Source organism: Geotrypetes seraphini, chromosome 8 (genome assembly GCF_902459505.1).
Source record: "Geotrypetes seraphini chromosome 8, aGeoSer1.1, whole genome shotgun sequence".
In the NCBI taxonomy this organism is placed as follows: Eukaryota; Metazoa; Chordata; class Amphibia; order Gymnophiona; family Dermophiidae; genus Geotrypetes; species Geotrypetes seraphini.
This window is the reverse complement of record NC_047091.1, coordinates 116273822-116288395: the sequence shown is the minus strand read 5'-3', so window position 1 is coordinate 116288395 and position 14574 is coordinate 116273822. Positions and strand designations below refer to the sequence as shown.

At 46.6% G+C, this 14574-nt stretch overlaps 1 protein-coding gene across 2 annotated transcripts in view; it reads left to right on the top strand.

Annotated features, from left to right (window-relative positions):
• LOC117364740 (SURP and G-patch domain-containing protein 2-like) overlaps nt 1–14574 on the top strand; it is a 140755-nt gene that overhangs the window by 77998 nt on the left and 48183 nt on the right. For both annotated transcript variants that reach the window (XM_033954289.1, XM_033954290.1), the window contains one exon: nt 2937–3052. In XM_033954289.1, coding sequence (XP_033810180.1) covers nt 2937–3048 — 112 coding nt within the window. In that variant the 3' untranslated portion in view covers nt 3049–3052. The remainder of the gene's footprint in view (nt 1–2936; nt 3053–14574) is intronic.

The window sequence follows — 14574 nt, the reverse complement described above, 5'->3', positions numbered from 1 at the left end:
AAAGTCCTAAGGCGAAAACACGTGGATCAAAGGCTAAAGATGGTCCTGGTTGAGAACTCTGCGCGGTAGAGTAATGCTCAAATGCTTGGACTTGACACTAAAGGCAGTTTTTCTGATAGTTGTGACCTGAGCATGACAAGTCTCGAGGCTCCAGGCTCTTTCTTATTGAGAGCCTTGCCTTAGAATCTCTGAGACTGGAATCTCCCTATGCACTGTTCTTTTTTTCTGCCTAAGGTGGTTTCAGCGTTTCATGTTAATTGGGAAGTTCATTTGACTGTACTGTATGCCAATCTACAAGTTCTAGGAAGCAGGACCGCATTTTGAAGAAATTAAACGTGAGAAGAGTAGTACTTCACTATCTAGAGGTCAACAATGAGTTTAGGTGCTCTGACCATCTGTTTGTTCTGACTCATGTATCCATGTGTGGTGTGCCTGCTTTCAAGGCCACAATCTCCAGATGGATCCATATGGCCATTTTGTCAGCCTATATTATCTGTGGGAAAGAGTCTCCTCTTTCTGTTAAAGCGCACTCGACTAGAAGTGTAGCTTCATTATGGGCAGAGGCTAGGGCAGACTCTCCTGATGAGATTTGTAGAGCGGCAATTTGGTCCACTCTACACACATTTGCAAAGTTTTGCAGGGTGGACATTACGGCACGAGAGGACCCTGCCTTTGGACCTTCAATTTTATGGGCTGGCACAGTCAGCCCACTCTAGATTCCTGGGACTGCTTTTGTAAATGACATAGCTTATCTTGATAATATCTTTTCCAATAGATAGGTGTGTTTTTCTTCACTCCCGCCCTGTCCTTCCTGTGCCTGCCTACTGTCTTGAGTATGGAGTTCAGTGTGGCAAATAGGCAGCGAGGGTTGGAGCCGAGAGTGTCAGGCAGGTGTAGTTGCCCTGTTTAGCAAGTGAGAGAGCAGACTGGAAAAAGGTCAGAAATAATTTGAAGTGAATGAAGCCAGCATAAGTACAGGATTTGAGCCAGAACCATTCAGCAGACTTAGCACAGGAGCGTAAGTAGAAGATTTTAGAATTTAGTCAGGCTTGGGCTTTGGTGCGCCTTACAGAGCATGGGGTAGGGGTAGCAAGGGTATTCGGAACAAAGGAGAAAGTGGTGTTATAGGAAAAGACAGCTTCGTTTACAGACTTGTTTAGCATAGTGATTAGTGATAGGAGGGGCAATACAGCAGTGGAGAGAATGCCAGGATTGAAAGCCTGGAGATTTTTAAATATACAGGTGGGGATCAGCCATAGAGCATGACACGGTGACCCGTTACTGTGGCTAACTTCAATAAAACCTCAGGAATGGATAAAATTTATATCTGCTTACCACCAGTGTGGGAACAAAGCTTTTAGCCGCTTTACGGAACAGTAAACAGCTTTTTCCCCATGGTGAACTCCACCCACCACAGTTCCCCGATATCCCACCATATCTCCCCCATCACGGGTCTTGGTGCTCCAGGCCCTATCCCCCCTCGCTCATGGGTCTGGAGGATCCAGCCCAACCTTCCTCGCTTGCCCTAATTGCACTCCTTGGCTTAACACCATCCCTGGCATGTGTGATCTTTATATTTTGCACAGTATAAGAGGAAATGAAAATCTTATTTCTTTGGTGTTGTACTATATGGAAGGTGTGGCTTCTTGGGATTTTGGTTTAATTTATGCTTATCATTTTTGGTCAGTTATGTATTTGGCATTTGTGTTCTGTGTGTGTGACAGAGGTATTCTGTTAGGATGAATTTTCTATGTAGCATTCAGTTTTCCTGATAGTGGAAGGAATATTGTGAGGGGAGATGGGTTTTGTTGTTTCTTTTTCTGTATTTGTGATTTATAAAATGACAGTTGTAAAGCATATTCCTTTTTTTTACTTTTATAAAATAGCTATTCAAGACTTGTGCGGATGGGATCCAGTCCGCAGGGACAGGACAGGGCCAGAGTCCACGGGGGCGGAGACAGGGACAAATTTTTCCCCGGGTCATTCTCTATAATCAGCGGGGTTGGGGAGGAGGGTGATGCGTTGTGAAAGATCAGATGATGGCCAGAGAGGGGAAGTACTGCTGTGGGGAAATCTGTGATAAATGCAGTTTTAGAAGACAGGATGAAGGCAGTGGTCATTCTGGTGGGTAAGGGTGGTGGAGCACAGCTGAAAACCAAATGAGAATGTTAAGGCTAGAAGCCTAGAGGCATAAGAGTCAGCGGGGTTGTTAGCATGAATGTTGAAATCACCAAGAATAAGGGAGGGAGATAAATGTACAAGAAAGAGGGAAAGCAGAACAGAATTGGCTATGTCAGGGAGAATTCTGTGCCCCTTCTATTTATTTCTCCTCTTATAGTACTTTGGTAAGAATTGAGGGAGGAGCTGGAGTGCAGCCCAGAGCAGGAGGTAGAGCTAAAAAAAACTGAACTCCTTTGACACTAACTCACAGATGAGGATACATAATCCACTTGTCAAAACTCCTGTACCCTCCTATAAGTGAGAAGATTATCAAGGTTAGAACCTAATCTTCCCTTACGTCCGTGTGCCCATCTAAGGTCAATGTTACTATTTTGCTGGGCTGCTTGCATCTGGCTGAAGAATGTGAACTAGCAATACCACCAGTATTCTATCTCAAACCCATCTTTTTTTATTGATCAGTTTTTCTACATCATTAATGCTATCTTTTTGATTCTGATTTTTTTTTTTTTTTTACTAAGCTCTATCAAAAGGTAAGTTTGGGGGGTTTTCTTTTCTTTTTTTGTTATTTTTGTTTTCTTTTGTTATTTTCTCTAAGGCTGTGTCTTGCTTTTTAACTTACAGTACCTTTTCTCATTAAGCTTCATTGTATATTTTAGATTTATTTATTTTTTATAAAAGTTTCAGTTGTGTGTTCATCTTTCATCTGTTCCTTCCAGTATTTTTTTGACATGCTAATTCTGGATTTTACTTCACAGGGGTGCAACCTCTGGAGGGGAGGGATTAGGTGTTGAACAGAATAAGGAAGATACGTTTGATGTTTTTCGTCAGTGGATGATGCAAATGTACAAACAAAAAAAGCCCAAATGAGTAGGTAGGTTCATGGGACAGCTTGCCCTATGGCTTTCTGGTCATTCTAACACACAAAGCATTCTTTCATAGTGCCTCTCTCATTTTATTGTCATGTGTGTTTTGTTGTGAAATCAATTTTTTATTCTCCAGATATCTTGAAAGAAGAAGCTACTTACTAGCAAACACATCTGAAAATGGGGGGAGGGAGAAACTGCTATGGGCCCTATAGGTTTTTGTTTGATAAACGCCTACCTCTTGAACATTTAAGAGAGCAGAAGCATTTTACAGTGATCTGCCACAGTTTCTCGTGTTTAAGAAAACAGGATGTCATCTTTGCCTAACACTGCATTGGAAAGACACAGGCATTAGCAGAGCAGCGCTGCCTAGGTTTCTGCACACAGATGTGTCCTTAGTCCTATTCCTTCCTCTGCCCCCCCATCCAAATGTACTTTTATTCCTTATTTGTCTTTTGAGGTTTCTAACACCCTCGTTGTGAAAGAAGCAAGACTCTTTGAGGTTATCCCTCAGTTCATGCTGTTTCCTGTACTGTGAATTGCAAGAAATTTCTGATCAATCCAGCAGTGTCCAAATTTGATTTTATGTCCATAGTGGTAGGAGTTGCTAAGAAGGGTTCTCAACGTTAGTTTTCTTCATTTAAGAAGCAAGAAACACATTGTGAAAACAAGAGAAGGAGAATGACATCTTTTGACTGAGGAGGAATTTTTTAGGTGGTCAGGATTTCTATTTTTTTTCTTGGCTGTAGTAGAGCCAGGAATTATTTAAATATTTGCAGAATGGAAGGGGAAATGCTTCCTTTAGATCTGTCCTTTTTAGAAAATGCCTTTCTTCCTTTTAACTTCAACAAAAGGGTTTAGTCACTTATAGTTCATATTCCAGGATATTAGGAATCATTCATTCATTTTCATCCCACAGATCAATCCAGACTAGTGGGAATGTTGTGCATGCCAATCCACAGATGAAGAGACAGAAATAAAATAGTTCCTGTGATTCACCCCTTTAAGGACTCCATGCAGGCTCCTCAACCAGTATTTGTACCACTTCTGGAAAGAGTTGATGTCAGGAAACTTCTTAGGAAATACTTATTGGTGCCTTGTCACTTCTATGTCTCCCCCCCACCAACCCTCTTCTCCCCAGCAGGGATGCTTTGGGGTTGAGCTGCCACAGAGCAGTGGTTGATAACCTGCAGCATTGCTATTTTCAGAAGTTAAGGCAAACACAAAGTGAATATAGTTCTGTCTCCTTGGGAGTTAACCTGTTTCAGCATTCTGAAGCAGAAGTTGAGAAATAGCTTTTATTCAAAGACGGGCTGATTACAGAGCTGACAGGCTCTTTGTGTGTAAATGAAGGCATTCAGACCAGGATTTTCAAAAAGCAATGGTCTGCTACCACAGAAGTTTTGATGCCGAATCTAAAAACCCGAGACATTCTTTAAAAATCACACATGCAAATAAGATTGACGGACAGCAGCGAAGATTTCCTATGTTTGCATGTGCCCATCGCTGATGGGCACATGCGCAGAAAAACGCCACAAAAAAACAACACACACTCCTGCTGCATTATTGGACAAATGGAAGGGAGATGAGGGGAGAAGCAACATCGATTTTTTTTCAGTCGCACATAATACATGCCTTTCTCTCCAAAAAACTACTATAATTCAGGTAAATTTTGTAATTTGTTTTTAATGTAAAATTTAATAAAGACCCACAACCAGAAACACACAAGATAAGGGTATCATACACGCACTCAAAAATAAACGTTGGCTTTTAACAAGCACGTATGCAACATGCCTTGTCTCTCCCAAAAACTTAAAAGAAGCGTGATTTTACTACTCTCCACTGCAAATATATAGATACACATTTCTTTTTTCATTAGCCACAGTCAAAATACAAGTGCTGGCATTGTAACGGCACCCCTGGACCAGTCGCTGCTTTTTGTCGCCAAAAGCTGACGCCGGAGGGCTCATTTCAGTTTTAAAGAGCACATTTGCATGACATTGTCAGAGACTGCTAGAAACCTTGCTAAAGACAGATAATCCATTTTGATAATCTACCACTAAAATGCAAGCAGGCTAAACTGCCGGAAAATAGTTTAGCGACAGCGTTAAGTTTTGAGAATTTTGCCCTCAGAGACACATGCAGAGGTGTCCTTTCCACTCTGTTTTTCTTGTGAATTGAGGCTGCCATGTGGATTTTGTGTAACTCGTGCAAAAGCCTGGAAAGTGGCATTGCTGAATTTTACAGCACTTTCCTAACTAGCAGCTTTGTTTCTACTTTTTTAAGCATTCTTGTATTCCCAAGATTTAAACGGATTGTACTCCAAGATGCCTCTTGGTGTTTGGAGGTAAGCATGACTTTGAATTTCTTAGTCTTGCTAGTGGTTTCAGAAGGTAGCTTCAGCCGGCCTGTGCTCAAGTTGTGCAGGCCGCCTCGAAGGGGAATCCTCGTCGGCTTTGGGTACTGGCAAGCAGGGTTCCCCTTCGAGTACCTTGCGCACCAGTAGCAGGCAGTGGGGAAGCCCAGGCTTCCCCCACTGCCCACATAGGGATTTCCCCAGTCGCCAGCAGGCAGGGAGATAAGGTTTCCCTTACCTCTGATGGTGCTGGGGATTCCCTTTTCACAGCTGCTGGCCTGCCTGCTTTAGCTGCAGGGGCAGTTCAGGCCTCTTTGCCACTGCAGGCTTTGGGGGAGTTTTTCTCGGTGGGTTTTGGTGGAATGCTCCTCCATTATGTCTACAGCTTCAGATGACCTTCTCCCTGTATTGGAGAAACAAGGGCAGGTTTCTGCCAGGTCCCCTGCTTTGGCAGGGAGTCCTGATGTGCTGTCATGGGTTTTTCTCCAGATTTTGTGCTAGCCTTGTACAAGGCTTATCGTCAGGCGGCCGGGGGTCCGGTTTAATCTCCAGGGGTTTTGAGTTTTTTCGCTGGGTGGGGGGAGTTTACTCTCAGTGTCCATCCCCGTTCAGTCCCCTTCACCACTGGTTCTGACCCAGTCCCCCCAGTTTCATCCAAATGCCCGAAGGTCTCATGGGACAAAGATCTTTTCTTTGGGGAGGCAGGTACGCTTGATGAGGACTTGGACCCCTTAGAGCAGTGTTCTTCAACCTTTTTACACCTATGGACCAGCGGAAATAAAATAATTATTTTGTGGACTGGCAAACTACTAGGACTGAAATTTAAAAAACCCATTTCCGCCCCTTCTCCGCGAGCTCGGTCCCTGCAAACCATCTGATCCCATCCGTACAAGCCTCAGTTATGATTTTATATTGAATGTATTTTATTAAAGTATAAAAAGAAACAATATTCTGTACAATTGTCATTTTATAAATACAAACAATACAGAGCAAGGATCAACAAAATCCCTGTCTCCCCTCCCCTTCACATATATCCCCTCTACTATCAAGAAAACTGAATAAGCCAAATTATTACACAATGCTACTCAGAAATAGCATGCTAACAGAATACCGCAGTCACACATGACAGGAATAGTGTTAGAGGAGTGCAACTAGGGCAACTGCCCCCTGGTCAGAGAGAACCCTAAGCCAGCTGGAAGCTAAAGAAGCACTGCCTGGGCTTTGCAGTCCCCAGTTATGTCTAGCACTGTCAATGCCAAAGCGCCACGGTTGTTCAGTTGGTGCAGAAATCTTCAGGCCGATGGGCTGGATTCTCTGGTGCAGCATTGGCCGACATAGGGTCTCCTGTACATGTTTCTCCCATGTTCGCATCGCTCAGCACCCCGGCCATGTAATTCTGGTGGCTCTGGACTGGCCCAGGCACCCGTGGTATGCAGATCTGGTTCGTCTTCTAGTGGCAGATCCTCTTCCACTGCCCCTCTCGCTCGACCTTTTGACACAGGGTCCTATTCCAACGTTCAATCTGGGTCCCTTTTGTCTTATGGCTTTGGCTCTTTCAAGGGAACGCCTGAGTAAGAAAAGCTATTCAGATGAAGGTGATCTTCACCATCGGGTTCGAGGACACTTTCCACTTCACGGGCTTATATGCGAGTTTGCCGTATCTTTGAGGAGTGGTGTTCCGCGCTTCTTTGCCTCATATCTTGGAGTACTTACAGGATGGCCTGGACAGGGGCCGTTCCTGGTCTTCCCTCCGGTTTCAGCTTGTGGCTTTATCTATGTTTCGCAGTTTACTGCAAGGACAGCGTTTGACCTCCTCTCCGGATGTAGTTTGGTTTTTGCAGGTAACTAAGTTGTTCTGGCCTCCAGTGCGGCCTTTGGTTCCATCCTGGGATTTCAATCTGGTACTGTCCATGTTTGTGCGCCTTCCTTTTGAGCCTCTGGGCTCTTGCATTTTCAAGGACCTTAACTCTTAAGGCAGTCTTTCTGGTGGCTATTACTTCTGCAAGACATGTTTCTGAGCTGCAGGTTTTTTCTTGTAGGCCTCCCTTCCTGGAGTTTTCTAGGTAGCATGTTGTGCTGCAGCCGGTTCCTTCTTTTTCTGTTGAAGGTAGTCTCACCTTTTCATGTCAACCAGTCCGTGGTCCTCTGTCTTGGGTAGTCGGGAGGGCTCTTTAGAACGGAGGCAGTTGAGAAAGTTGGATGTCTGTTGGGTCCTTCTCTATTATGTAGCTGAATTTAAGAAAGATTTGGACAAGTTCCTGGAGGGAAAGTCCATAGTCTAATATTAAGAGAGATATGGGAGAAACCACTGCTTGCCCTGGGTTGGTAGCATGGAATATTGCTGCTCCTTGGGTTTTGGCCAGGTACTAGTGACCTGGATTGGTCACCTTGAGAACGGACTACTGGGCTTGATGGACCATTGGTCTGACCCAGTAAGGCTATTCTTATGTTCAGTGGACCCAGGAGTTTCAGAAATCGGATCACCTTTTTGTCCTCTTAGCGGGTCTTCGTAAGGGGGATGGCGCTTCCAAGGCTACTATGGCGTGCTGGATCAAGGAGACGGTTGCTTCCACATATCTCCTTCAGCAGAAGTCTGTTCTGGAATTTCTCAAAGCTCATTCTACTCTGTGTCAGGCAGCCTCTTGGGCTGAGTCTTCCCTGGTGCCTCCAATTGATATCTGTAAAGCGACGGTTTGGTCTTCTCTTCATTCCTTTGTATAGCACTACCATGTGGATGTTCAGGCACATCAGGACGCGGTGTTCTGAGAGCTTGTGGCAGCCCTTCAGGGGTCCCACCCATGATGGGGTACTGCTTTGGTGCATCCCATCACTAAACTGTGCTGGTCTGGAGAGATGCTGAAAGAAGGATAAATTAGGTTCTTACCTGCTAATTTTCTTTCTTTTAGTCTCTCCAGACCGGCACAGCCCCTGTCTGTCTGTCTGTCTATTGTTTGGCATTCGCATGAAGAGTAAGGGGTTTTCTGTGGGATCTCGTGTTTTTAGTGAGGGTGGGGAGATGAAAAGAACAGCAGCCTTTGATTCGTTTGGTGTAGCTTGCGAGCTGTAGGGACGTTCATGAAGGCCCTTATCCTTTTCAATTTCCAACAGTATTTCCTTAAGTGGTTGCTGCTCGTTTGGAGTGTTATTGCTATTTTAGTTTACAGTAGAGAGTTGCGTGGGGACAGAAATTCCACCCGTCCCCGCGAGGAATCCCTCCGTCCCCGCGAGTAATCCCTCCGTCCCTGCAAGGAATTCCCTTCGTCCCCACCCATCCCTATAAATTCAGAAATAGTTATTTCATTTAATTATGCTACTGAATTAAAGGCTCTGGTAGAGACCCATTTACAAATAAGCAAAGACACTTTATTCATTTGGAAATATTAATTGGGAAGAATACATACTTTGTAAATGGGCTTCTACCAGAGCATCTAATGTAAATATAAATACTCAGCTGTTGAGAACCCCCAAGCTGTCAGCTGAGGACTTCCTTTACAGTTGGCCGTGGGTCCCTTTTGCCATGCTTGGCAGGCAGCAGTAGTGTTCCTGAGTCACAGATGCTGGCACCTCATTGGCTCATGGATGCTGCCATGTGCTTGGTGAAGGGGAGTTCTGGCCGTCTCTAGAGGAGGTCCTCTGCTGGCGGTGCTTGGGTATCCCCACCAGCCACAGCAAGGGTCAGCAAGTACTTCAACACTGTAGAAATAAAACCAGAAATGCATTTCCTTTTCTTTTGAACACAATACAAAGACATCTGCTATATATATTTCTCAAAGCTAACATATTTTAGTCAAATAATTCTGTTTTTTACCTTTGTTGCCTGGAGACTTATTTTTCCATAAAGTTGGTCCCAGTTTCTTTTTTCTGCTTTCCCATCTTCTGTAAATTCTTGTTGCTGTCCATTGGTTCCTCCTACCAGGGTCCAGCATTTATCCCTTTCTCATCTTTCGCCCCTGTCCACCAGTCCCATGCCCAACATTTCTCCTTCTATCACCCCTCTCCAGCACCATGCCACATCTCTCCCTCCATTCCCTTCACCACTATGTCCAACATTCCTCCTTCTTGCATCCATTTCAATCTGTCTGTTCCACCACAATATTTCTCCCTCTCAACTGTACCTCACTCCCTCCCTATGACCAAAAATTCTCCTTTCTTCCATTCCCTGTGTACACAACCATCTCTTTCCCTCCTTTCCTCTCTCCCAAGTTCATGCCTACTGTGTCCAAAAATGCATTCCCTCCCCCACCTCAGCATCTTTCCCTCCTTTCCTCTCTCCCAAGTTCATGCCTTCTGTATCCAAAAATGCATTCCCCCCACCACAGCATCTCTTTCCCTCCCTTCTTCTCTCCCTCCCTTCTTCTCTCCCAAGTTCCTGCCTTATGTCCCAATACATTTCCCTCCCCCACCCCACCCCCTGGATGTGTAAGGAAATCTAATAAAAAGAGATACATGACAATTATTACGATGCAACAAATGCAGTCAATGGGCTCCACACCCTATTAAAAGTATTTATAAACCCTAACATTCCGCATTAATTCTCTCATACTTATAAGTGGTACAAACATTTGTCCACCAAAATGTGTAATTCAGTCTGTCATAGCTCTTCCAATTATGTGTAACCGCTAACCAGTTAGCATAGTGGGCAATGTGCACATATACTGACAAGTAAATCAAGACCTACTCCAACTCTCTGCCATTGACTGCCCCAACCAAGAGGAGAAAATAATTGCCCAGTGGTTATGCACAAATGACAAAAACTAACCAGTACACTTTAGCATATCCCACGGGCAATTTTTGCTGTGTTAAATGCTGGTGCCCCTCACACAACTTAGTAAAAGAGCCCTAAAAGCATAATGCGTCTGTGTATTAATTCAGTCAACTTGCCTTGTGTCCAAAAACGCATTCCCTCCCCCACCTCTTTCCCTCCCTTCCTCCATTCTCTCTTCCATGTTCATGCCTTGTGTCCAAAAACGCACTCCATAGAAACATAGAAGATGACGGCAGAAAAGGGCCACAGCCCATCAAGTCTGCCCACTCCAACAACCCTACCCCCTTGAATTTACCCCCCTAGAGATCCCACATGTGTATCCCATTTCCTTTTAAAATCCAGCACGCTGCTGGCCTGAATCACCTGAAGTGGAAGTTCATTCCAACGATCGACCACCCTTTCGGTGAAGAAGAACTTCCTGGTGTCGCCATGAAATTTCCCACCCCTGATTTTCAGCGGATGTCCTCTTGTGGCCGAGGGACCTTTAAAAAAGAAGATATCCTCCTCCACCTCAATATGGCCGGTGATATATTTAAATGTCTCTATCATGTCTCCTCTCTCTCTACGTTCTTCGAGTGAATATAACTGCAATTTATTCAGCCTTTCTTCATACGGGAGGTCTTTGAGTCCCGAGACCATCCTGGTGGCCATTCTTTGAACCGACTCAACTCTCAGCACATCTTTTTGGTAATGTGGCCTCCAGAATTGTACACAATATTCCAGATGAGGCCTCACCATGGATCTGTACAACGGCATTATAACTTCGGGCTTCCGGCTGATAAAGCATCTTCGGATACAACCCATCATTTGTCTTGCCTTTGATGAAGCCTTCTCCACTTGATTGGCAGTCTTCATGTCTTCGCTAATGATCACCCCCAAATCACGTTTCGCCTTGGTCCTAACTAAGGTTTCACCATTTAGTGTGTAAGTTTTGCATGGATTCCTGCTGCCAAGGTGCATGACCTTACATTTTCTAGCATTGAAGTTTAGCTGCCAAGTCGAGGACCAGTGTTCCAATAGAAGTAGGTCCTGCGTCATACTGTCTGGTAAAGTGTTCTCACTTACTATGCTGCATAGTTTGGCGTCATCGGCGAATAATGTGATTTTACCCTGAAGCCCCTGAGTCAGATCTCCCATAAATATGTTGAAGAGGATCGGGCCCAAGACCGAGCCCTGAGGCACTCCACTGATCACCTCTGACGTTTTTGAAGGGGCACCATTCACCACCACTCTCTGAAGTCTACCGTTTAGCCAATCACCGACCCATGTAGTTAATGTCTCTCCCAGTCCCATTGATTTCATCTTGTTCAATAGTCTGCGGTGCGGAACGCTATCAAAAGCTTTACTAAAGTCAAAGTAAACGACATCTAGGGACTCACCCACATCCAGTTTCCTTGTTATCCAGTCAAAGAAACTAATTAGATTGGATTGGCAGGACCTGCCCTTGGTAAATCCATGTTGGCGGGGATCCCGTAGATTCTTCTCGTCCAGGATCGTATCTAATTTATGCTTAATTAGTGTTTCCATGAGTTTACTCACTATGGATGTGAGATTCACCGGTCTGTAATTCTCAGCCTCTGTCCTGCAGCCCTTTTTGTGGAGTGGGATTACATTGGCTGTTTTCCAGTCCAAGGGGACTCTTCCCGCCTTCAAGGAAAGATTGAAGAGCACAGACAATGGCTCCGCCAGGACATCACACAGCTCTCTAAGCACCCTGGGGTGTAGATTGTCCGGTCCCATGGCTTTGTTCACTTTGAGTCTTGATAGTTCGCAGTAGACGCTGCTGGGTGTAAACTCGAAATTCCAAAACAGGTCATCTGAGCTATGCCTTGCTTGCAACTGTGGACCGGACCCTGGCACCTCGCAGGTAAAGACTGAGCAGAAGTATTCGTTTAGTAGTTCGGCTTTATCGGAATCTGATTCTGCATAAGTCCCGTCTGCTTTCCTAAGGCGTACTATCCCATTATCCCAGGACAAGCAGGCAGGTATTCTCACTAGTGGGTGATGTCATCCGACAGAGCCCCGATACGGACATCTTGCAAGCATGTCTTGCTTGAAGAAACTCAGAAGTTTCGAGATGCCCGCACCGCGCATGCGCCAGTGCCTTCCCGCCCGATGGTCCAGGCGTGTCTCCTCAGTTCTTTTTCTTCCGCGGAGCTGAGAAGTCTATCTTCAATTTCGCGCCCATTAAATCTCATTTTTTGCCTTCTGTTTTGCCGCGGGTTGAGTTCTTTTGGCTCTCCTGTGCATTTGTTTCTTTCTTTGTTTTCATTTAAAAAAACCCAAAAAAAACATTTTTTTTCTTCCGACACCGGGTCGGCCGCGTGGCTGAGGCCCCGCGCCTTCGACCTTGCAGCGGAACTTTTCCGGCCTATGTCCCGGCCGATTACCGGTTTTAAAAAGTGTAGCAAGTGCCAGCGCGCGATTTCGCTCACGGACCCTCATCGACGCTGCTTACAGTGTCTGGGACCGGATCACTTCCCGAAATCGTGCCAGCCTTGCTCCACTTTGACTGCGAGGGCGTTTAAGCGCGGCTGTCTGCTGTGGGAGTCCATGTTCAAGATGGAAGCTTCATTGGATCCTTCAGCTTCGACATCGACTGGTGCTTCGACCCCATCGGCGAAGCCTGCTGCCTCCCCGGCTGCTTCGGGCCTCCTGAAACCGGCATCGTTCACGCCAGTTTCGGCCTCGACTTCGGCGCCGGTGCCTTCCTCCGTCTCCTCGGAGCAGGTATCGACCCCTACAGTTCCACCGGTGGTGCTTAAAGTGCCGAAGCCTGCCAAGCAGAAGCATGCGGCACCGAAAGAGCGCGGAGACCGTGCGGAAGGGCCCCCTTTTGGTGCGGATCCCTCCATATCGACTTCGTTGAAGTCCCTTCTGGAGGCTCAGTTCATGGAACTCATGCAAACCATGGGACCCCGGCTGATTGCCTCGATCCAGGGTGACGTTCCGGTTCCGAGGGGCGGACCGCCCCCTCCTCTTCCGCCGCGCCGCATGACCTCGTTGCTCGGCGAGGAGGAGCGGCGTGCGGTGTCCGGGTCCTCCAGGAGGTCCTCGGTTAGTGCTATGCCTCCTTTGGAACGGGTTCCCTCGAGGAAGACCTCTCTTAGTGAAATGCCTCCTTTGGAGCCTATTCCCTTGAGGAAAGCTTCGCTTAGCGACTTACCTCCCTTGGAACCTATTACCCCGCCCCATGACACAGTGTGGCGTCCACCTTCGAGGCCTCCCAGTCCTGGGCATAGCAAGAAGCAGGACGAGTTCTTCTGAACCCCCTATCAAGCTTGGGCGTCGTCGGGGGAGGCTTCGACTCTTCCGCCTCTGCAATCAACGGCATCGAGTCCGATCTGCTCCTTGGAGGCGTCTGACCAGGTTTCTCACAGACGGGCTCGGTCCCCTTCAAGACATCGAGAGGGACATCGATCCAGACACTCTTCGAGGCATTCCTCTCGACACTCGACCGTCTCACCTCAGAAGAAGTTGCCTCGGATGGGGTATGCTGCTTCGGCTGGGTCTCCGCTTCCGGATCCGGAGCTCGAGGACCCCGACGTTTTCTACTCGCCTTGTTGCTCACAAGCCTCTGTGGAGCCCGAAGCCTCGTTTTTTTCCAGTCCTTCTCGTAAACCGGCGACGGCGAACCAACTGTCTTTCTCCTCATTCCTCAGACAGATGGCGGATGACATGGACATTACCCTCGATGCTGGGTCTCGATACTCCAAGGAGTACCTCGATACCATGCACTTGCCTCGTCCTCCGGCCGAGTCCTTGCGCCTTCCTCTGCACAAGCTCCTCGACCAGACTTTCATGAGGTGTTTCGAGTCTCCTTACTCTATCCCTGCGGTTCCTGGGAAATTGGATGCTCGGTACCGCACGGTGCATCATAAGGGCTTCGAGGGTCCTCAGCTTTCTCACCAGTCCCTCCTGGTCAAATCCTCGCTCAAGCGGTCTCATCCTGGCCAGGTCTATGCTTCAGTGCCTCCGGGCCGCGAGGGCAGAACCATGGATAAGTTTGGTCGACGCATCTATCAGAATTCGATGATGACGTCTCGAGTCCTGAATTACAATTTCCACTTTGCAGCCTACTTGGAATTTTTTCTGCCTGTGCTTCGGAAATTCACACCATACATCGAGACCCAGGCTCTATTTGAGTTTGAGGAAGTGGTGGATTCGCTGTCCTAGCTTCGTCTTCAGTTAATACAATCTGCCTATGATGCGTTCGAGCTCTCGGCCCGAGCAGCAGCCTGCTCGGTGGCGATGCGCCGGCTGGCCTGGTTGCGGACCATTGACATGGACCCGAATCTTCAGGACCGCCTGGCTAATGTTCCATGTGCTGGGGCAGATCTTTTTGACGAATCCATCGAGACTGTCACGAAGAAATTGTCTGATCATGAAAAGTCCTTCCAGTCTATTCT